Here is a 24,728-nt window from a genome sequence, read left to right as displayed (position 1 = left end):
CTGTGAGGTCTACTACACCTGTTGTATTCAGCATTTCACTGTAAGGTCTACTACACCTGTTGTATTCAGCATTTCACTGTGAGGTCTACTACACCTGTTGTATTCAGCATTTCACTGTAAGGTCTACTACACCTGTTGTATTCAGCATTTCACTGTGAGGTCTACTACACCTGTTGTATTCAGCATTTCACTGTGAGGTCTACTACACCTGTTGTATTCAGCATTTCACTGTAAGGTCTACTACACCTGTTGTATTCAGCATTTCACTGTGAGGTCTACTACACCTGTTGTATTCAGCATTTCACTGTCAGGTCTACTACACCTGTTGTATTCAGCATTTCACTGTAAGGTCTACTACACCTGTTGTATTCAGCATTTCACTGTGTGGTCTACTACACCTGTTGTATTCAGCATTTCACTGTGAGGTCTACTACACCTGTTGTATTCAGCATTTCACTGTGAGGTCTACTACACCTGTTGTATTCAGCATTTCACTGTCAGGTCTACTACACCTGTTGTATTCAGCATTTCACTGTAAGGTCTACTACACCTGTTGTATTCAGCATTTCACTGTGTGGTCTACTACACCTGTTGAATTCGGCACACGTGACAAATAAACTGATTTGAAAGGTCTTTCAGCTGGCCAGTGATATGGTTGTCAGGATGTAACGCAGGGATTTCTAGTGCATTATGAATTACGATAAATGCGCAGAGGAAATTGGAGCCATAGCTTACCCTTTTGGTTTTCGTGTTTTAAAAGCGTTTGAAAATGAGGTGGATATTAACCCCCCCAAAAAAATAGGTTTCTGTTTCAAGCACATGTTTAATAGTGGATTGACTGTTTCTCTATGTTCAGTTTCAGTCCCCTTTCAAAACAAGCCAATATAGTCAAGACATATGGATAAAAATGAAATTTATTCAGCAACTCTCCTTAGAACAAACATGTTTATCCTCCACTCACTTCCATGACAATCACTAACACACTTCCTGTTCACACAGAAGGGCTCTTTGTGACCAACACAACACGGAGGTAACGTGTGAATCCACAAATAGCACCCAACTGTCATAGGGCCCTCTGGACAAAAGTAGTGCACTATATAGGGAATAGGGCTCTGGTCAAAAGTAGTGCACTATATAGGGAATAGCGTGCTTTGTGAGACACTAGGCCCTCTTGCTGCAGGTCAGCCAGTTGTCATTGAACATTTCACTTCAAAGAGAACGCAGGGAAGGACGTTTTCAAAAATGTTTTTTGGTCAAAGAGGGCGAGCATGTGAACGGGTTAATTCACCCGCATGTGAACGGGTTAATTGTAGATTATCCCAAAATATTATTTGATTATCAATATCAAGAGCGGTACAAACTACACTTATGATAGAAGTTCTCACAATTCACAAAAAAACATCCAATACTTAAGACACTTCCACATTACGAGGGGTGTGTGATTATGGCCTAAGGAGAGGCTTTCTACAAAATCTCACTTTTTCAAAAACAAAAGTCTAAAAACAAAAATGCACACAGGAGGAACTCAAAATCCCAAAACCCCCCCACGGCCATCTAAAAATAAAAAATAAAGTTTAAATTAAGTGCTTAATAAAATATAGTAGTATTTATACAGCACATACAGAACTGGCATTTCATTCATTCATTCTGAGCAGCACATCTGTCCAGTGAGGAGAAATCAGTTGAACGGTTTTAAACTAGGAGGTATTTTAGTCCTCGTCATGTCTGGCAGTGGTCAGATCTTGGTTCTGCAGTCACAGTAAGCACAGTGGTCAGATCTTGGTTCTGCAGTCACATTAAGCACAGTGGTCAGATCTTGGTTCTGCAGTCACAGTAAGCACAGTGGTCAGATCTTGGTTCTGCAGTCACAGTAAGCACAGTGGTCAGATCTTGGTTCTGCAGTCACATTAAGCACAGTGGTCAGATCTTGGTTCTGCAGTCACATTAAGCACAGTGGTCAGATCTTGGTTCTGCAGTCACATTAAGCACAGTGGTCAGATCTTGGTTCTGCAGTCACAGTAAGCACAGTGGTCAGATCTTGGTTCTGCAGTCACATTAAGCACAGTGGTCAGATCTTGGTTCTGCAGTCACATTAAGCACAGTGGTCAGATCTTGGTTCTGCAGTCACAGTAAGCACAGTGGTCAGATCTTGGTTCTGCAGTCACATTAAGCACAGTGGTCAGATCTTGGTTCTGCAGTCACATTAAGCACAGTGGTCAGATCTTGGTTCTGCAGTCACATTAAGCACAGTGGTCAGATCTTGGTTCTGCAGTCACAGTAAGCACAGTGGTCAGATCTTGGTTCTGCAGTCACATTAAGCACAGTGGTCAGATCTTGGTTCTGCAGTCACATTAAGCACAGTGGTCAGATCTTGGTTCTGCAGTCACATTAAGCACAGTGGTCAGATCTTGGTTCTGCAGTCACATTAAGCACAGTGGTCAGATCTTGGTTCTGCAGTCACATTAAGCACAGTGGTCAGATCTTGGTTCTGCAGTCACATTAAGCACAGTGGTCAGATCTTGGTTCTGCAGTCACATTAAGCACAGTGGTCAGATCTTGGTTCTGCAGTCACATTAAGCACAGTGGTCAGATCTTGGTTCTGCAGTCACATTAAGCACAGTGGTCAGATCTTGGTTCTGCAGTCACATTAAGCACAGTGGTCAGATCTTGGTTCTGCAGTCACATTAAGCACAGTGGTCAGATCTTGGTTCTGCAGTCACATTAAGCACAGTGGTCAGATCTTGGTTCTGCAGTCACATTAAGCACAGTGGTCAGATCTTGGTTCTGCAGTCACATTAAGCACAGTGGTCAGATCTTGGTTCTGCAGTCACATTAAGCACAGTGGTCAGATCTTGGTTCTGCAGTCACATTAAGCACAGTGGTCAGATCTTGGTTCTGCAGTCACATTAAGCACAGTGGTCAGATCTTGGTTCTGCAGTCACATTAAGCACAGTGGTCAGATCTTGGTTCTGCAGTCACATTAAGCACAGTGGTCAGATCTTGGTTCTGCAGTCACATTAAGCACCGTGGTCAGATCTTGGTTCTGCAGTCACATTAAGCACAGTGGTCAGATCTTGGTTCTGCAGTCACATTAAGCACAGTGGTCAGATCTTGGTTCTGCAGTCACATTAAGCACCGTGGTCAGATCTTGGTTCTGCAGTCACATTAAGCACAGTGGTCAGATCTTGGTTCTGCAGTCACATTAAGCACAGTGGTCAGATCTTGGTTCTGCAGTCACATTAAGCACAGTGGTCAGATCTTGGTTCTGCAGTCACATTAAGCACAGTGGTCAGATCTTGGTTCTGCAGTCACATTAAGCACAGTGGTCAGATCTTGGTTCTGCAGTCACATTAAGCACAGTGGTCAGATCTTGGTTCTGCAGTCACATTAAGCACAGTGGTCAGATCTTGGTTCTGCAGTCACATTAAGCACAGTGGTCAGATCTTGGTTCTGCAGTCACATTAAGCACAGTGGTCAGATCTTGGTTCTGCAGTCACATTAAGCACAGTGGTCAGATCTTGGTTCTGCAGTCACATTAAGCACAGTGGTCAGATCTTGGTTCTGCAGTCACATTAAGCACAGTGGTCAGATCTTGGTTCTGCAGTCACATTAAGCACAGTGGTCAGACGGCCAGACGCTGGGAATAAAAGACGGGGGTAAAACTGGAACACCCAAAAAACTCCTCTGGAGACTGGAAGGCTGTAGTGGTCTGGCTGGGGAGTGTAAGAGTGGCAAGGTAGTATAGGCTGGTGGTGGTGGCAGTGTGTTACAGCTCTCTTGGCTAGAGGCAGTAGGGTTACGGAGGGGGGGGGCAGTAGGGTTACAGAGGGGGGAGGGGCAGTAGGGTTACGGGCAGTAGGGTTACAGGGAGGCAGTAGGGTTACAGGGAGGGGGGGGAGAGGGCAGTAGGGTTACAGGGTGGGGGGGGCTACAGCTTCTTCAGTCTGCTGTACAGTCCCCTCTTGCTGCGCTCCCCGGCCCAGGTCCTGCTCTTCAGTCTGAACTTCCTCAGGTCCTCTTTAAAGTCCTGGTGGTGCATGGGCCGGTACCCCTGGGGCTCACACTGCATCTGAAGTAAAAACGAGTCTCCATCAATGCATTGCGATTCAAATGTGTAGTAGCCAAACTAAATGGCTTGTTAAAGAAATTACACAGAAACAAAAAATATTAATGTCAACTAATTCACTTTTGATTATTAGTGATAAAGCCATCAAAATGTTTCACAAGTATGATTGTGTTTTACCCGGAAGTGAGGGAAGAACTCTTTGTAGCCTCCCTTGAGAATGTAGATTTCTGGGTAGTGCAGGTTAGGGTACTCGTTCATCGTCCTGTCCCTCTCACGTACGAAACGACACATCCTGGGGCCTCGCTCTGAGGAGAACTCGCAGTGGAAGACGAGGAGGACCCTGTGGTCAGGGGAGAGGGGGGCGATGGGGGTGCGTAGGAGGTACTCCTCTACCTGCTCCTCCTGGTAGAGGTTCAGGGCTCCTTTGATGTGGCCCCCCTCAAACTCATACGGGTAGCGACAGTCAATCACCACGATCCTCTCGACAACATGATGCAGCTGGCCGCTCAGAGCGGACAACATCTGAGGAACAGACAGACAGGTTAGTCCCAGGTCCCCATAACGCCAGGGTCTGTCCCCATAACGCCAGGGTCTGTTCCCATAACGCCAGGGTCTGTCCCCATAACGCCAGGGTCTGTCCCCATAACGCCAGGGTCTGTCCCCATAACGCCAGGGTCTACCTGGTGGTCTGTCTCCATAACGCCAGGGTCTACCTGGTGGTCTGAAAGGACAATAAAAGGACCCAATGTAAATGGTAGTGTCTCTGGGTTAATCGTCCGAGCTCAACATAGTTTATCTACTAAAAACCATGTAGCATCTACAACTTCCTACTGGATATTTGACTATCGTACGATGTATTTCTAGAGGCCTTATAAAAATAAAAATAGTTAGTTCAACGAGTGTTTACTAGTCAAATAAGCTCAAGGGGCTTTTGGCAGGTTGGAGGTTGTGAGGCGAGAAGACCGGGGACCTTGGTCAAACACCCCATGTAGTGCACTACATAGGGAATACTAGGGGTGATTAGACACATGGCTGTATCATATAACAGCAGTAGTTCTCACCATCTCAGGAGTGATGTATTTCAGGTCCTGGTGTTTACCCTCCACGGTGGACAGGACACAGGGTTTGGTGAAATCTCCGATCAGCTCTACGTCCTGGTCAGACTCACTAGTGTCCAGCAGCTTCTCAATCTCAGTGTGGTTACAGAACGTCTAGGAAGGAGAGAGAGAGATCCCTGGTTACAGAATGAAAGAGATCCCTGGTTACAGATCAAATAGGAAGGAGAGAGCGAGAGATCCCTGGTTACAGAAGGAATAGGAAGGAGAGAGCGAGAGATCCCTGGTTACAGAAGGAATAGGAAGGAGAGAGAGAGATCCCTGGTTACAGAAGGAATAGGAAGGAGAGAGCGAGAGATCCCTGGTTACAGAAGGAATAGGAAGGAGAGAGCGAGAGATCCCTGGTTACAGAAGGAATAGGAAGGAGAGAGCGAGAGATCCCTGGTTACAGAAGGAATAGGAAGGAGAGAGCGAGAGATCCCTGGTTACAGAAGGAATAGGAAGGAGAGAGCGAGAGATCCCTGGTTACAGAAGGAATAGGAAGGAGAGAGAGCGAGAGATCCCTGGTTACAGAAGGAATAGGAAGGAGAGAGAGCGAGAGATCCCTGGTTACAGAATGAAAGAGATCCCTGGTTACAGAAGGAATAGGAAGGAGAGCGAGAGAGAGATCCCTGGTTACAGAATGAATAGGAAGGAGAGAGAGCGAGAGATCCCTGGTTACAGAAGGAATAGGAAGGAGAGAGAGAAGGATCTCTGCAGTCAGACAAAGCAGAATCTTTGATCGACAAAACCACCTTGCATCCCAAAAAACACCTCATTATGTGACCAATATTAGAGATTGGTCTCTTCGCTTAATCTGATCCCCTCAAACACGCTGACTGTAGGGGGTGGAGACTAGAGAAATCATAAAATCGGTCGACCTCGATGCCGATACCGATCAATCGGCCGATTTTTATTTATAATAACAACAACAACTACAACAATACTGAATGAACACTTATTTTAACTTAATACATCAATAAAATCAATTTAGCCTCAAATAAATAATGAAACATGTACAATTTGGTTTAAATAATGCAAAAACAAAGTGTTGGAGAAGAAAGTAAAAGTGCAATATGTCCTCTGGGTTGGCGCCCCCCTTTGGGTTGTGCCGTGGCGGAGATCTTTGTGGGCTATACTCAGCCTTGTCTCAGGATGGTAAGTTGGTGGTTGAAGATATCCCTCTAGTGGTGTGGGGGCTGTTCTTTGGCAAAGTGGGTGGCGTTATATCCTTCCTGTTTGACCCTGTCCGGGGGTGTCCTCGGATGGGGCCACAGTGTCTCCTGACCCCTCCTGTCTCAGCCTCCAGTATTTATGCTGCAGTAGTTTATGTGTCGGGGGGCTAGGGTCAGTTTGTTATATCTGGAGTACTTCTCCTGTCCTATTCAGTGTCCTGTGTGAATTTAAGTATGCTCTCTCTAATTCTCTCTTTCTCTCTCGGAGGACCTGAGCCCTAGGACCATGCCTCAGGACTACCTGACACGACTCCTTGCTGTCCCCAATCCACCTGGCTGTGCTGCTGCTCCAGTTTCAACTGACCTGAGCCCTAGGACCATGCCTCAGGACTACCTGACATGATGACTCCTTGCTGTCCCCAGTCCACCTGACTGTGCTGCTGCTCCAGTTTCAACTATTCTGCCTTATTATTATTCGACCATGCTGGTCATTTATGAACATTTGAACATCTTGGCCATGTTCTGTTATAATCTCCACCCGGCACAGCCAGAAGAGGACTGGCCACCCCACATAGCCTGGTTTCTCTCTAGGTTTCTTCCTAGGTTCTGGCCTTTCTAGGGAGTTTTTCCTAGCCACCGTGCTTCTACACCTGCATTGCTTGCTGTTTGGGGTTTCAGGCTGGGTTTCTGTACAGCACTTTGAGATATCAGCTGATGTACGAAGGGCTATATGAATAAATTTTATATGATATACTTTAGTATGTTTAGTGAATGGAAAATGTAGGTTTGAATAGGCATTTAAATATTTATAAATACATTTGATTTGCTATGTAAAAAAGCTAACGTTTCAGTTCCTTGCTCAGAACATGAGAACATATGAAAGCTGGTGGTTCCTTTTAACATGAGTCTTCAATATTCCCAGGTAAGAAGTTTTAGGTTGTAGTTATTATAGGAATTATAGGACTATTTCCCTCTATACCATTTGTATTTCATTAACCTTTTGACTATCGGATGTTCTTATAGGCACTTTAGTAATGCCAGTGTAACAAGGCTCAGAGCGAGTGATGTTTGAAACGCTATTAGCGAGCGCTAACTAGCTAGCCATTTCACTTCGGTTACACCAGCCTCATCTCGGGAGTTGATAGGCTTGAAGTCATAAACAGCGCAATGCTTGACACATAACGAAGAGCTGCTGGCAAAACGCACAAAAGTGCTGTTTGAATGAATGTTTACACGCCTGCTTCTGCCTACCACCGCTCAGTCAGATACTTAGATACTTGTATGCTCAGTCAGATTATATGCAACGCAGGACACACTAGATAATATCTAGTAATATCAACAACCACGTGTAGTTAGTTTTTTTTTTTTTTAAAGAGCCCAAAAATACCAATTTCCCGGTTGTTATGAAAAATTGAAAATCGGCCCTAATTAAAAATCGGTCGACCTCTAGTGGAGACATTGAGCAGGGAGGACCAGGTGACTGTAGGGGCGGAGACATTGAGCAGGGAGGACCAGGTGACTGTAGGGGAGGAGACATTGAGCAGGGAGGACCAGGTGACTGTAGGGGAGGAGACATTGAGCAGGGAGGACCAGGTGACTGTAGGGGAGGAGACATTGAGCAGGGAGGACCAGGTGACTGTAGGGGAGGAGACATTGAGCAGGGAGGACCAGGTGACTGTAGGGGCGGAGACATTGAGCAGGGAGGACCAGGTGACTGTAGGGGCGGAGACATTGAGCAGGGAGGACCAGGTGACTGTAGGGGAGGAGACATTGAGCAGGGAGGACCAGGTGACTGTAGGGGAGGAGACATTGAGCAGGGAGGACCAGGTGACTGTAGGGGAGGAGACATTGAGCAGGGAGGACCAGGTGACTGTAGGGGAGGAGACATTGAGTAGGGAGGACCAGGTGACTGTAGGGGCGGAGACATTGAGCAGGGAGGACCAGGTGACTGTAGGGGCGGAGACATTGAGCAGAGAGGACCAGGTGACTGTAGGGGCGGAGACATTGAGCAGGGAGGACCAGGTGACTGTAGGGGAGGAGACATTGAGCAGGGAGGACCAGGTGACTGTAGGGGAGGAGACATTGAGCAGGGAGGACCAGGTGACTGTAGGGGCGGAGACATTGAGCAGGGAGGACCAGGTGACTGTAGGGGCGGAGACATTGAGCAGGGAGGACCAGGTGACTGTAGGGGCGGAGACATTGAGCAGGGAGGACCAGGTGACTGTAGGGGAGGAGACATTGAGCAGGGAGGACCAGGTGACTGTAGGGGAGGAGACATTGAGCAGGGAGGACCAGGTGACTGTAGGGGAGGAGACATTGAGCAGGGAGGACCAGGTGACTGTAGGGGCGGAGACATTGAGCAGGGAGGACCAGGTGACTGTAGGTGCGGAGACATTGAGCAGGGAGGACCAGGTGACTGTAGGGGCGGAGACATTGAGCAGGGAGGACCAGGTGACTGTAGGGGAGGAGACATTGAGCAGGGAGGACCAGGTGACTGTAGGGGAGGAGACATTGAGCAGGGAGGACCAGGTGACTGTAGGGGCGGAGACATTGAGCAGGGAGGACCAGGTGACTGTAGGTGCGGAGACATTGAGCAGGGAGGACCAGGTGACTGTAGGTGCGGAGACATTGAGCAGGGAGGACCAGGTGACTGTAGGTGCGGAGACATTGAGCAGGGAGGACCAGGTGACTGTAGGGGCGGAGACATTGAGCAGGGAGGACCAGGTGACTGTAGGTGCGGAGACATTGAGCAGGGAGGACCAGGTGACTGTAGGGGCGGAGACATTGAGCAGGGAGGACCAGGTGACTGTAGGTGCGGAGACATTGAGCAGGGAGGACCAGGTGACTGTAGGGGCGGAGACATTGAGCAGGGAGGACCAGGTGACTGTAGGGGCGGAGACATTGAGCAGGGAGGACCAGGTGACTGTAGGGGCGGAGACATTGAGCAGGGAGGACAAGGTGACTGTAGGGGCGGAGACATTGAGCAGGGAGGACCAGGTGACTGTAGGGGCGGAGACATTGAGCAGGGAGGACCAGGTGACTGTAGGGGCGGAGACATTGAGCAGGGAGGACAAGGTGACTGTAGGGGCGGAGACATTGAGCAGGGAGGAACAGATGACTGTAGGGGCGGAGACATTGAGCAGGGAGGACCAGGTACGTACCATTTTTCTGAGAGAGCAGTCGCCCTGGTCCACGTTGGTGATGTGCGTTTCCACCAGGCTGCGTCGTCTCTTCACCCTGACCGGCGTGTTCTCATCCTGGGGACACTCAGGGCGCTTCAGGGGGGCGCGCTCCACCTGACTGGGCATGGAGGGGGAGCGGAACAGACCCCTCGGCCGACACCGTACCACCGGCTGAAGAGGAAGAGATTAGATTGGCATTCAATTATAATACCTATGGAGGGATGGACATATACAGCAACCAAATCTAATGTAGTGAAAACAGGAGACATGGCCCCTGGGGGGGGGGCCCCTCCAGACTACATGGCCCCCTCCAGACTACATGGCCCCCTCCAGACTACATGGCCCCTGGGGGGGGGGGGGGGCCCTCCAGACCGCTCTATAGCGAAACCAAGAGTCTGCTGGTCATTTTAAAACCAAAGACAAATGAAGTCATATCCACAGAAGGCCATACAGAAGACTCTTCATGGATCTCCATGGCAACGCCACTGTAGAAGAGGTGATGCTCCTACCGAGTCCGCTGCAGGGTTGTCCCTCACTAGAGGAGCTGTCAGCAGGCTGGCCATCCCCATGGGCATGTCACACTCCTCCTCCTCCTCACAGTCATCCAGAACTTCAAGGAAACCATCGTCATCCTCATTAAGGGAGCGGGTGAAGGAGGAGCGGCGCAGGATCATGGGACTGCTGTCGTCCAATGAGCTGAGGCGCTGCGACGAGGGTGGGGACAGCTAGAGGGAGGGAGGAGCAAAGGGTTAACTTTCATTTTAACATGACTCACAACTACGCCAACGTCTAGTCTTCTGTTATGTCTGTCTGCCAATCACGGTTCTACTCACCATGAGGGCTGGGGCAGAGTTGGGCCGACGGGCAAAGTCCTTGTTCTCTCCTCCTCCACTATGGAAGGACCTCCTACGGCAGCGTGACGCTGGCTTGGCGGGCTTCTTAAACTCGAAGCCCACCTCCTGGTTCTCCTTGTTGCCCTGCCAACCATGCCCAAAGGAGGCGGCTGTATCCTGGACTGAGCCGTAGGGTCCGAAGCGGTGCTGCTGGCTCTCTGGGTCCGGACTCTTCAGAGCCGGACTGGAGCCTAACAGCAGTGGTAGAGAGTTGATTCTTCGGATTGGCATTTTACTGTGAAGAGAACGAACAAAGAAATCTAGTTGAAACGGGGGGATGGACACACTAGATCAATCATGACAAGGATTGTCCATGTTTATAATCCTAACGACTCGCCAAAGAGTGGAAAAATAAATCGTTGATTGGTTGTTGGCACCACAACTAGCCAGTTCCATCTCCTGGAAACCGAGAGAGAGAGAGGGACTAGCTACAGGACTTACTCGTTGGTAACTCTCCCAGACTGCAGAACGGCCTCATCAAAGCTGCAGGACAGAGAAACTATTCAGTCAGAGAATTATAGTGAGAAACTTCTGAACCAGTGACTGAGCCAAGCAAGACCCCAGGTGGCCTCAAATTATACCCTATTCCCCTGGTCGACAGTAGTGCACTATATAGGGTCCTGGTCTACAGTAGTGTTCTATATAGGGTCCTGGTCTACAGTAGTGTTCTATATAGGGAATAGGGTCCTGGTCTACAGTAGTGTTCTATATAGGGTCCTGGTCTACAGTAGTGTTCTATATAGGGTCCTGGTCTACAGTAGTGTTCTATATAGGGTCCTGGTCAACAGTAGTGTTCTATATAGGGTCCTGGTCAACAGTAGTGTACTATATAGGGAATAGGGCCCTGGTCAACAGTAGTGTTCTATATAGGGTCCTGGTCAACAGTAGTGTTCTATATAGGGTCCTGGTCAACAGTAGTGTTCTATATAGGGTCCTGGTCAACAGTAGTGTTCTATATAGGGTCCTGGTCAACAGTAGTGTTCTATATAGGGTCCTGGTCAACAGTAGTGTTCTATATAGGGCCCTGGTCAACAGTAGTGTTCTATATAGGGTCCTGGTCAACAGTAGTGTTCTATATAGGGTCCTGGTCTACAGTAGTGTTCTATATAGGGTCCTGGTCAACAGTAGTGTTCTATATAGGGTCCTGGTCTACAGTAGTGTTCTATATAGGGTCCTGGTCAACAGTAGTGTTCTATATAGGGTCCTGGTCAACAGTAGTGTACTATATAGGGAATAGGGCCCTGGTCAACAGTAGTGTTCTATATAGGGTCCTGGTCAACAGTAGTGTTCTATATAGGGTCCTGGTCAACAGTAGTGTTCTATATAGGGTCCTGGTCAACAGTAGTGTTCTATATAGGGTCCTGGTCAACAGTAGTGTTCTATATAGGGTCCTGGTCAACAGTAGTGTTCTATATAGGGCCCTGGTCAACAGTAGTGTTCTATATAGGGTCCTGGTCAACAGTAGTGTTCTATATAGGGTCCTGGTCTACAGTAGTGTTCTGGTCAACAGTAGTGTTCTATATAGGGTCCTGGTCTACAGTAGTGTTCTATATAGGGTCCTGGACTACAGTAGTGTTCTATATAGGGTCCTGGACTACAGTAGTGTTCTATATAGGGTCCTGGTCTACAGTAGTGTACTATATAGGGAATAGGGTCCTGGTCAACAGTAGTGTACTATACAGGGAATAGGGCCCTAGTCAACAGTAGTGTTCTATATAGGGAATAGGACCCTGGTCAACAGTAGTGTTCTATATAGGGTCCTGGTCAACAGTAGTGTTCTATATAGGGTCCTGGTCTACAGTAGTGTTCTATATAGGGTCCTGGTCTACAGTAGTGTTCTATATAGGGTCCTGGTCAACAGTAGTGTTCTATATAGGGTCCTGGTCAACAGTAGTGTTCTATATAGGGTCCTGGTCAACAGTAGTGTTCTATATAGGGTCCTGGTCAACAGTAGTGTTCTATATAGGGTCCTGGTCTACAGTAGTGTACTATATAGGGAATAGGGTCCTGGTCAACAGTAGTGTTCTATATAGGGTCCTGGTCAACAGTAGTGTTCTATATAGGGTCCTGGTCTACAGTAGTGTTCTATATAGGGTCCTGGTCAACAGTAGTGTTCTATATAGGGTCCTGGTCAACAGTAGTGTTCTATATAGGGTCCTGGACTACAGTAGTGTTCTATATAGGGTCCTGGTCAACAGTAGTGTTCTATATAGGGTCCTGGACTACAGTAGTGTTCTATATAGGGTCCTGGTCAACAGTAGTGTTCTATATAGGGTCCTGGTCAACAGTAGTGTTCTATATAGGGTCCTGGTCAACAGTAGTGTTCTATATAGGGTCCTGGTCAACAGTAGTGTTCTATATAGGGTCCTGGTCTACAGTAGTGTTCTATATAGTGTCCTGGTCTACAGTAGTGTTCTATATAGGGTCCTGGTCAACAGTAGTGTACTATATAGGGTCCTGGACTACAGTAGTGTTCTATATAGGGTCCTGTTCAACAGTAGTGTTCTATATAGGGTCCTGGTCAACAGTAGTGTTCTATATAGGGTCCTGGACTACAGTAGTGTTCTATATAGGGTCCTGGTCTACAGTAGTGTTCTATATAGGGTCCTGGTCAACAGTAGTGTTCTATATAGGGTCCTGGACTACAGTAGTGTTCTATATAGGGTCCTGGTCAACAGTAGTGTTCTATATAGGGTCCTGGTCTACAGTAGTGTTCTATATAGGGTCCTGGTCTACAGTAGTGTTCTATATAGGGAATAGGGTCCTGGTCAACAGTAGTGTTCTATATAGGGTCCTGGTCAACAGTAGTGTTCTATATAGGGTCCTGGACTACAGTAGTGTTCTATATAGGGTCCTGTTCAACAGTAGTGTTCTATATAGGGTCCTGGTCAACAGTAGTGTTCTATATAGGGTCCTGGTCTACAGTAGTGTTCTATATAGGGTCCTGGTCAACAGTAGTGTTCTATATAGGGTCCTGGACTACAGTAGTGTTCTATATAGGGTCCTGGTCAACAGTAGTGTTCTATATAGGGTCCTGGTCTACAGTAGTGTTCTATATAGGGTCCTGGTCAACAGTAGTGTTCTATATAGGGTCCTGGTCTACAGTAGTGTTCTATATAGGGTCCTGGTCTACAGTAGTGTTCTATATAGGGTCCTGGTCAACAGTAGTGTTCTATATAGGGTCCTGGACTACAGTAGTGTTCTATATAGGGTCCTGGTCAACAGTAGTGTTCTATATAGGGTCCTGGTCTACAGTAGTGTACTATATAGGGTCCTGGTCAACAGTAGTGTTCTATATAGGGTCCTGGTCAACAGTAGTGTTCTATATAGGGTCCTGGTCAACAGTAGTGTTCTATATAGGGTCCTGGTCTACAGTAGTGTTCTATATAGGGTCCTGGTCAACAGTAGTGTTCTATATAGGGTCCTGGTCAACAGTAGTGTTCTATATAGGGTCCTGGTCAACAGTAGTGTTCTATATAGGGTCCTGGTCTACAGTAGTGTTCTATATAGGGTCCTGGTCAACAGTAGTGTTCTATATAGGGTCCTGGTCTACAGTAGTGTTCTATATAGGGTCCTGGTCTACAGTAGTGTTCTATATAGGGAATAGGGTCCTGGTCAACAGTAGTGTTCTATATAGGGTCCTGGTCAACAGTAGTGTTCTATATAGGGTCCTGGTCAACAGTAGTGTTCTATATAGGGTCCTGGTCAACAGTAGTGTTCTATATAGGGTCCTGGTCTACAGTAGTGTTCTATATAGGGTCCTGGTCTACAGTAGTGTTCTATATAGGGAATAGGGTCCTGGTCAACAGTAGTGTTCTATATAGGGTCCTGGTCAACAGTAGTGTTCTATATAGGGTCCTGGTCAACAGTAGTGTTCTATATAGGGTCCTGGTCAACAGTAGTGTTCTATATAGGGTCCTGGTCTACAGTAGTGTTCTATATAGGGTCCTGGTCACGAATTGGCAACTCATTCATAAGCACCTCATCCAGGCAGGCCATTTGACTTCATTATATCAAAACAAAGTGAACAGGTTGTGTTGTTGGAGACGGTGTGTATTGTTAGCGAACAAAGATACATTTTATTATTCTATTTTTTAAAGATACAGCGCCTTCAGAAAATATTCACACCCCTTAACTTATTCCACATTTTGTTGCGGTACAACCAGCATTTTTTTATTTTAAATAGCTACACACATTACCCCATAATAAAAGTGGAGAATACAGAAGTCTCATGGTAGCGTTGATTACAGCTGTGAGTCTTTATGGGTAAGTGTGTTCACATATAGTCCTCTTTAAAGTAAACTATGGTAAAGAAAGCTAAAGAACTCAGTTGTCTGCGTTCACACAACCCTCTCCCTTTGACAGTTTTTACAAAAGTGCAGAGGTCAAGCTATTCTGTGTTATCGGACAGCTAGATATACCTACTTACATTTTGGAAGCTAATAGATTGCAATACAAGTTAAAATAGCAGAATAATTATAAATCAGAAGATAATATTAACATGAAAATATTACTGGCACCAGAACAAATAGCAGACAACTGGCCCTTTAAGATGGTAGGCCAATGCAGGCCACTGGCCCTTTAAGATGGTAGGCCAATGCAGGCCACTGGCCCTTTAAGATGAAAGGCCAATGCAGGCCACTGGCCCTTTAAGATGAAAGGCCAATGCAGGCCACTGGCCCTTTAAGATGAAAGGCCAATGCAGGCCACTGGCCCTTTAAGATGAAAGGCCAATGCAGGCCACTGGCCCTTTAAGATGAAAGGCCAATGCAGGCCACTGGCCCTTTAAGATGAAAGGCCAATGCAGGCCACTGGCCCTTTAAGATGAAAGGCCAATGCAGGCCACTGGCCCTTTAAGATGAAAGGCCAATGCAGGCCACTGGCCCTTTAAGATGAAAGGCCAATGCAGGCCACTGGCCCTTTAAGATGAAAGGCCAATGCAGGCCACTGGCCCTTTAAGATGAAAGGCCAATGCAGGCCACTGGCCCTTTAAGATGAAAGGCCAATGCAGGCCACTGGCCCTTTAAGATGAAAGGCCAATGCAGGCCACTGGCCCTTTAAGATGAAAGGCCAATGCAGGCCACTGGCCCTTTAAGATGAAAGGCCAATGCAGGCCACTGGCCCTTTAAGAGTTTGTACCATATGATGTGATTCTCACCAAATGTCGTCTTCTAGCACTATTCAAAGACCACAATGGAAATAAACAGCTTCGGAAGCTCATGTATGGTGGTCTGGGAATCAAACCCACTATCTTGGTGTTGCAAGTGCCAATGCTCTACCAAGTGAGCTACAGAGCACCACAGTTGGCAGCTAAACCAGTTAGACCGACAATAGAGCCTTGCTGCTGGCTCTATTGAGAGAGGGGTAGAGGACGGGCGGTTTCAGCCCTGTGCTGGAGAAGAGGTGCAAGGGGTGGTCCCTCCCATTTCTTTCTGCAGCAGAGCAATGCCCACCTGTATGCTAAATAAGCAGTGAGGAGAGCTGAGTGAAAGGGGGGGGGGGGGGGGTACAGAGGACAGGGTCTGCTAATCTACCGTATGTCTGCTGAAGGAACAACGCTGGCCTCAGCCCTTCTGCAAGGACCCTTTGTTTGCAGAGAGGAGAACGGAGGGGGGCAGGAGTGCGTCTAGTTCAATGGGGAGAAAAGGGGGGTGATTGAGTTTGTTCTCGTAACGACTATAGGGGGCTTGGGGGTATGAGGTGCCCCCCATTCAATAGTTCTGGCGCAGACCCCCCCCCCCCCTCCCCTTTACCATTCAAACTATAAGACGGGCCATGAGTGTGCCAAAAAAACACTTCAACCCCCCTCATCCCCCCTAAAAAAGCTGCAGCGAGCCATTAAACAGCTGTACGGGAGCTGAATGAATGGCCTCATGGACAAAATACTGCAGCCAAGTGTTCAGAGAAATTGGCAGATGTCTGAATATTCACCCCGAGCCTACCCACAGAGACCCAGAAGAGAGCCTACCCACAGAGACCCAGAAGAGAGCCTACCCACAGAGACCCAGAAGAGAGCCTACCCACAGAGACCCAGAAGAGAGCCTACCCACAGAGACCCAGAAGAGAGCCTACCCACAGAGACCCAGAAGAGAGCCTACCCACAGAGACCCAGAAGAGAGCCTACCCACAGAGACCCAGAAGAGAGCCTACCCACAGAGACCCAGAAGAGAGCCTACCCACAGAGACCCAGAAGAGAGCCTACCCAGAGACCCAGAAGAGAGCCTACCCACAGAGACCCAGAAGAGAGCCTACCCACAGAGACCCAGAAGAGAGCCTACCCACAGAGACCCAGAAGAGAGCCTACCCACAGAGACCCAGAAGAGAGCCTACCCACAGAGACCCAGAAGAGAGCCTACCCACAGAGACCCAGAAGAGAGCCTACCCACAGAGACCCAGAAGAGAGCCTACCCACAGAGACCCAGAAGAGAGCCTACCCACAGAGACCCAGAAGAGAGCCTACCCACAGAGACCCAGAAGAGAGCCTACCCAGAGACCCAGAAGAGAGCCTACCCACAGAGACCCAGAAGAGACTACCCACAGAGTATAGGCTCAAGCTGACAATGAAACTAACTATGTAGATAATGGCGTCGATATGACAGAGTTAACACGAACACAACACTATAAAGCACCACACGGAAAAATGCAGCCGTTTCCAAACTTTATAGGGCCCGTGGACAAAATGTCTCCATAAAAGCTCCCAAGTTTCCTCAGAAAGCCTTTCAAAAAGTCAGGCAGATCAAATATCTGAGGGTCTTCACACTCGCTAGAGAAAAGCCTGGGCTACACCTATAATGCAACGTAAACTTGCCAACTTGTCTCGACTGCTACGTCTGGAGGTAGTGCACGACACTCACCCAACAGTTGTTCCCTCCAAGCAGGCCAGAGGAAACAACAAAATAGTCTCATTGAGACACTTACGGTAAAAAATTGTAAACAGCATAGCAATGTTTTTTGAAACAACTCAAAAATGTAGACACATCGTACATTGTTTTGACACTTGTTTCAAGTTACCCGAAGTTGCAGCAGTTTGCTTATTAACTCAAATGACATTGAGCAAAAGAAGCCTGGTTTGTTCTAAGGCAACGTGAATACGGTACCTAGCGTAAGCCCAAGAGCTCCTATCAAGCCATGGTTCAGCTAAACGTCAGCATTCAGCCAAATCAAATTGTATTTGTCACATACACATTGGTTAGCAGATGTTAACGCGAGTGTAGCGAAATGCTAGTGAGAAATACAGAAAACAAAAATACTGCAGTTTCCTAAGAACGCGAAGCGAGGCGACCATCTCTGACGGCGCCATCTTGAATAGCTTTGTGAGAATGCAGAAATTATTTATATTTAGCTAGCTAACGTCACCTAGCTAGGTAGCCTATATTATAATATGACACTATGATAACATTACAGGATATTTTATATTAGTATTGGAGGGGGTAGTTTGTTCATTATTGATATGCTCATGTTACTTGATCATGAAGCATGTTGTTCGTTAGCTAGCAGGAGTTCACTGTGTAGTCAGCTAATTTAACCCGATGAGAAAATAACCCCTTTTAAATTGTCTGCACGTGCTTGTGGATTGTATTATTTTATATGGTAACATGTTTTAGAATAAAAGTTGCTTGGATTGTTAAGTAGGTGAATGCTTATTGGCTACGGTGAGATTTATGGTAAATGGGGCGTTGCCTACCACGGCGAATGGCAAGGAAAGGATGTAACGCGAATTGAGAAGTAGAAAACTCTTGACACTCCTCGAGCTTGCGAAGTGGGAATAGGCCTATTACACAACAGCACCAGTCTGCTTCAGTAATACAGGGCAACAGGAATGGTAATGCATCTCTATGGGGGAAATTAATCATTAGTTGAAATTAATGTAGATTGAACATCTCCAAATCAGCCCATCACTCAACTCCTGTGATCAAATCTACTTTTGCCCCCCCCCCCCAAAAAAAAAAGAAACAGAAGGAATGTTCACCTATGACCATCTTATCTGCTAATTTACTCAATGAAAATGGACACATCAAGCTGGGGAGATTTACCAACGGCACAATGACAGTAGGCCTAATCCCAGATCACAATAGATGAGACGGACTACCTAGCCATGCTCAGTTGGAATAAGAGGGGGTGGTGGAGGAGAGTGGGGGAAATGGAGGAGAGAGGTAGTAGGGAGGAAGGTCAATGCTACCACAGAGACTGATGGTTAAAGACATGAGGACGATCACTTACCTCTCCTCAACATCCACAGGGTCTAAGGGGGAATCCATACCAAGACCTGGAGGAAGATGTAGAAACAAGTCCCAGTTAGCTGCTAGTTCATTGTTACTATTTGAAACTGTTAAAACTACACGATGTACATTCTGAACACATTTACACAGGCCTAAACTTAAGGGTGCCACAGGAGAAAATATTAAATCCTGTAGTTTGCTCTTTTTTTCCTGTAAGTAAATTAAGCATTTCAGTCCTATAATGTCCTGTACTGGCACCATTTCCCCCAGGCTTTCAATGTGGTCAAACTGCAAAAGGAAGAGTAGAACAAAAAAAAAAAAAACAGGGGACATGACAAAATATAAGGCCTATATAGGATTAACAAAAAAACAAAGAAATAGTTCATAGTTTAAGTAGTAAGCTAGTGTTCTTATTGTCTCCATATTATTTACACTTTTTTTGGGGGGGTGAAACATTTGCAGCGATCGTATTATGTTGTTTTACCAGCATCAGACGAGCAGTCGGAGGCGAAAGAGGGAATCTTCAGCAGGGGCACATGTCCTTTCCTCTTGGGAGTTACACATTGTTGGCTGTAAAAGCAAAAATGGGTACACAATCAGACAACTTTGCTAACGTTCAGCAAGTTATCCATTTTCATTGGCTTGAAATAAACAAGTGGTTAGTTAACTAGAGTAGCTACATTTTTGTCATGTTATTCAGCAAACTAGCCTAACGTTAGCTAGCAAACCAACCAAGATTATCTTGCAGTTCACAACCAGTTAGCTAGTATGGAAACATAGCCAACTAGGTAAAATAGCAACACACGTTTGAGAGCCTCTTACCTTCCAAGTCCAGCTAGATTGTTCATGTTTAGGGCCAGATTAGTGACGGGTGACAGTACATTTGCTGAAGCAGGAGAGAAGAGATTATTCTTGATGCAAGTCGAAGCCATGTCGGGCAGCGACAGTGAGGAAAGGCCGTGGATTCTGTCGGGCCTGTTGTTAGAGGTGATAGGGCTGTAATCGCTGATAACGTTTTTAAAATCCATTTAACAAAGCTAGCTAAAAAAAATATATATATATATTTTGATATCAGTTCGGAGGTCCAAAATCATTGAACGTAGACAAATCGGAAAGATTTGTAACAACTAACGTTACTGTTAAGTTAGCTAGCATCCAAATGAAAAATTTGCAGAATGAGTTTGTAAAGAGTAATGAAAACAAAACAACCACGACAAGCTGTTTGCAGACTCTGTCTTGCTAAAAAAAAAAATAACAAAAATCGATTAATAAATATATATATTGTATGGAAGTATATATTTGATATACTGTCAGAGAGCTGCATTGAGATGTACTCTCCCTGACAGTCCGACTCAACTTCTGAGAAAGAAAATGCAGCTGTCTGTATTTAGGTTCAAAATAAAATAAAATAAACTCAAGAGCGGCAATCATTTCAGCCAATCAGCTGCGTCGTTACATCCTGCACGTCCAATCAGAGGCGGGTTCCTATTTCGCCCCTTTTTGTCTTTCAAGGAAAAAGGGGGCGGGATGTCATTTCCCGTAACGTACATGTCTACGAACCAATCAAAGTGCATCATAGGCGGAATAAATCATGACGGGTAACCAATAAGATGCGTATTCTTTCTTTCGAGGGGGGATGCAGAATTTGTATAGATTTTTTTTCCCGCGGAAGATTTGAAGCGCCAGCTGAAGAATAACCACATGACCAACACAACCAATCACACAGCAAGGCCATTCATAAAGCCACAGCTGTCTTTCCAACTTCTATGAGCATAAATAATAATAGCCATTTTTTTTCTTCGCTTCTCGCCACAATGATAGATTAAGAAATTACAATTGATTGAATAACAATGTTCTTTACTGTATGAGGGCTATGTAACATTTTCTCTTCTCATTTACTTTACAGTTTCACCCAATAAACAAAGGAAGTACGGAGGACCTTTCATTCGATTAGAAAGGCTGTGTTGTGGTGCTCACATTAATGCCGTGTTGCCAAAGCCCATGTCAACATCATAAACCCACCTGGTGTTGCCCTTTACTCTGGATATAAGCCAAGCACGCTAAATGGCTGTCCTGCTACATGAAAAACTATCTTAAAGTTCCCTTTCCTCATTTAAAAAAAAGGTGTAATTGAGCACAGACTGGTCCTCCCTCGCAGGATGCACAAAGCACAGTGAATTCAGCCTATACACTGCTACTCAAACTTGCTAACAGTGTCCAGTACAGTCTGTTATTGTCATTAACAAATACGATATGGTTCATTTTGATTGGTTAAATATGGTTTGTTATTATAGCCTACAACTCGACAACAACAATGGTTAGCCTACACCCTGGATTAACATGTATAAAAAAGTGGAAGTTTACCACCACATCGAAAGGACTCGCCCTCATGGTCAACTACAGACGGCAAAAACAGTATAAACTCTTCACTGAGTGAGAGGCTCTTTGATACATATATCTTCTAACTGGGGGTAACAGTCACATTGCATCTCTGTTGTCTATGTAGCTTACGCCATGGCAACATAGCCCTGCAGCTACCCCCATTCCGTTCCTTACAAAATGGCTGATAGACAAAAGTTGAGCCTTTCACCACGATGGGTTTAAAAACTCTTGACTGTAATGTGGGAACTTAATGTGTGTCCCATGACTTCACCATGTGGTGTCACTTGCATATTGCCTCCTGATTGACCTATATACTTAATGAGGGCCTGTGGGATCGTAGGGGTTCACGAGGAAAGCAATCGCTCTCTCTTGTGGCTTGTAACGTGACGCAACGTCAAGCTAACAATACATCTGCCTTTCCAAAGATACACCGTTGGTAGTTATTTTACTCACGTACAGACACATTGGATTAAACTACAGATGGAGACAGGAATACTAATATTTGACTTCACTGTGTAACAGCCTAGTTAAGGGGCCAAATATCCTAAACTGGAAAAATCATATATTGGGAATAATTTTCAATAAAATATTTAAAATGTATTATGGGAAAAAGTATTTAGCAAATATCTAAATATAATATATGTACTAAATACACACTCGCACCTCACAACCTTCTCTACGCCGATGATAATGCTGAGTTTTTATTGACCTCTGGTACATTAGCATTAGGTTCTCAAAAGGTGCATTTAGCATTGCGTTGTAGTTGAAAATCCATCCTGCAGCTATCGCCAACCTGACAGTTATGAAACAGCAAAAAACGAATGAGGTGTTTATTCGAAAAGACATTTGAACATAGAACATACAGTATCTTTAAATATATATATATTTTTTTAAATACATTTTCATCCAATGCCTGTTTGCCTGAGGCTGACCCCACGTTGGGCTGGTGGCCGAGAGGTTGCTGGTTCAGGTCCCCGAGTCGACTGGGTGTGGGATTTGTCGATGTGCTCCAAAATGGTCAGAAACAAAGAACTTTCTTCTGAAACACATCAGTCTATTCTTGTTCTGAGAAATAAAGGCTATTCCATGCGAGAATTTGCCAAGAAACTGAAGAAATTGTACAATGCTGTGTACTACTCCCTTCACAGAACAGCGCAAACTGGCCCTAACCAGAAAAGAAAGAGGAGTGGGAGGCCCCGGTGCACAACTGAGCAAGAGGACAAGTACATTAGAGTGTCTAGTTTGAGAAACAGACGCCTCACAAGTCCTCAACTGGCAGCTTCCTTAAATAGTACCCACAAAACACCAGTCTCAACGTCAACAGTGAAGTGGCGACTCCGGCATGCTGGCCTTCTATGCAGAGTTGCAAAGAAAAAGCCACATCTCAGACTGGCCAATAAAAATAAAAGATTAAGATGGCAAAAGAACACAGACGCTGGACAGAGGAACTCTGCCTAGAAGGCCAGCATCCCGGAGTCACCTCTTCACTGTTGACATTGAGACTGGTGTTTTGTGGGTACTATTTAATGAAGCTGCCAGCTGAGGACTTGGGAGGCGTTTGTTTCTCAAACTGCACACAAAAAATGTGCTTTACTTTCAAAAACAAGGAACTTTCTGTTTGACCCCAAACTTTTGAAGGGTAGTGTAAATATATATTTAAACAAATATTACTTCATTTTCATACCTGCAGTGAAGCGCCTCAACATGTACATTACATTTCAATCATTAGACGCTCCAATCCAGAGCAAGAGCAGCTGTCACCACTGAAATGTTTTCTCATGGATAATGGCCATTTATTTGATTATACATACATACAATTGATTTAAAAAACTGTTTTGAACTTGGTGGGTGGACAGATGAAAAAGATGAGTTTTCATCGAGCTTGCTGACACAGCTTTTTACCTAGCTATCTAGCTAGATCCTTCTTTCACTGCATGAAAGGCAGAGTTTCTGGGTGAAATCAGATCTGCTACAGTATATTCCCGTGAATTTTGAGGTTGGAATTTCCCATATGCGTGTGCGCAGACTCCTGTAGACTCATGCGCATCCCAAACATTTGCTTGATACGTGAATTTCTGTGATAGTAAATTTCCAATTATGCATGAATACGTTTCTGGACGTTTCTGGGCTGCCACAGGTGCGTGCCTCTCCATCAATTAAATGTTATTATAAAGCCCTTCTTACATCAGCCAGTGTCACAAAGTGCTGTACAGAAACCCAGCCTAAAACCCCAAACAGCAAGCAATGCAGGTGTAGAAGCACAGGTGGCTAGGAAAAACTCCCTAGAAAGGCCGGAACCTAGGAAGAAACCTAGAGAGAAACCAGGCTATGTGGGGTGGCCAGTCCTCTTCTGGCTGTGCCGGGTGGAGATTTTAACAGAACATGGCCAAGAAAAGGCCAGAACCTAGGAAGAAACCTAGAGAGAAACCAGGCTATGTGGGGTGGCCAGTCCTCTTCTGGCTGTGCCGGGTGGAGATTATAAACCTAGAGAGGAACCAGTCTATGAGGGGTAGATGACCAGCAGGGTCAGATAATAATAATCACAGTGGTTGTAGAGGGTGCAGCAAGTCAGCACCTCAGGCGTAAATGTCAGTTGGCTTTTCATAGTCGATCATTCAGAGTATCTCTACCGCACCTGCTGTCTCTAGAGAGTTGAAAACAGCAGGTCTGGGACAGGTAGCACATCCTCAGGGTTTCATAGCCGCAGGCAGAACAGTTGAAACTGGAGCAGCAGCACGACCAGTTGGACTGGGAACAGCAAGGAGTCATCAGGCCAGGTAGTCCTGAGGTATGGTCCTAGGGCTCAGGTCCTCAGAGAGAGAGAAAGAGAGAGAGAGATTGAGAGAGAGAGAATTAGAGAGAGCATATTTAAATTCACACAGGATACCGGATAAGACAGGATAAATACTCCAGATATAACAGACTGACCCCAGCCCCCCAGGATGGGTCGGGAGACACTACCTCGTTTTGGAGGAGAAGCCCAGTGAAAAGAAGCGAACTCTCTGTGTCTCCTTTTTATCCTATTTTCAGGTTTGTAACGCTCGCAAGCATGGTTTCGTTTTCAAAATATCCAGAGATGACATGTTTATCTAACTGTGATGAGTGTTCTGGTCATTTTGATGTATAATTTAAGTGTTTTGACCCAGTGTTTTGACAGAGTGGTTTGACCCAGTGTTTTGACCGAGGGTTTTGACCCAGTGGTTTGACCCAGTGGTTTGACCCAGTGGTTTGACCCAGTGTTTTGACCGAGGGTTTTGACCCAGGGGTTTGACCCAGGGGTTTGACCCAGTGTTTTGACCCAGTGGTTTGACCCAGTGTTTTGACCCAGTGTTTTGACCCAGTGGTTTGACCCAGTGTTTTGACCCAGTGTTTTGACCCAGTGGTTTGACCCAGTGTTTTGACCCAGTGTTTTGACCCAGTGTTTTGACCCAGTGTTTTGACCCAGTGTTTTGACCCAGTGGTTTGACCCAGTGTTTTGACCCAGTGTTTTGACCCAGTGGTTTGACCCAGTGGCTTGACCCAGTGGTTTGACCCAGTGTTTTGACCCAGTGTTTTGACCGAGTGGTTTGACCAAGTGGTTTGACCCAGTGTTTTGACCCAGTGTTTTGACCCAGTGTTTTGACCGAGGGTTTGACCCAGTGTTTTGACCCAGTGTTTTGACCGAGTGTTTTGACCCAGTGGTTTGACCCAGTGTTTTGACCCAGTGTTTTGACCCAG

The 24,728-nt window shown here is 46.0% G+C and overlaps 1 protein-coding gene across 2 annotated transcripts; it reads right to left on the bottom strand.

The window, feature by feature from the left end:
• Nucleotides 1–896: 896 nt before the first annotated feature.
• Nucleotides 897–20,049, bottom strand: LOC110513290 (M-phase inducer phosphatase 1). 2 transcript variants are annotated; one of them, XM_036962554.1, is made up of 10 exons: nucleotides 19,452–20,049; nucleotides 19,114–19,199; nucleotides 18,631–18,676; nucleotides 10,852–10,893; nucleotides 10,351–10,645; nucleotides 10,027–10,242; nucleotides 9,497–9,688; nucleotides 5,128–5,277; nucleotides 4,244–4,588; nucleotides 897–4,069 (listed from the first exon to the last, which is right to left on the bottom strand). In XM_036962554.1, exons 1-10 carry the CDS (start codon nucleotides 19,655–19,657, stop codon nucleotides 3,929–3,931), a joined length of 1,719 nt encoding a protein of 572 aa, XP_036818449.1. In that variant the 5' UTR covers nucleotides 19,658–20,049; the 3' UTR covers nucleotides 897–3,928. The 2 variants fall into 2 exon arrangements, with proteins under 2 accessions (XP_036818449.1, XP_036818450.1); XM_036962555.1 differs by lacking the exon at nucleotides 10,852–10,893 and having other exon boundaries at nucleotides 19,452–20,047.
• Between the last annotated feature and the right edge of the window lie 4,679 nt (nucleotides 20,050–24,728).

Source organism: Oncorhynchus mykiss, chromosome 25, assembly GCF_013265735.2.
Source record: "Oncorhynchus mykiss isolate Arlee chromosome 25, USDA_OmykA_1.1, whole genome shotgun sequence".
Lineage (NCBI taxonomy): Eukaryota > Metazoa > Chordata > Actinopteri > Salmoniformes > Salmonidae > Oncorhynchus > Oncorhynchus mykiss.
The sequence above is the reverse complement of the archived record's forward strand: the minus strand, read 5'-3'. Positions and strand labels throughout refer to the sequence as shown.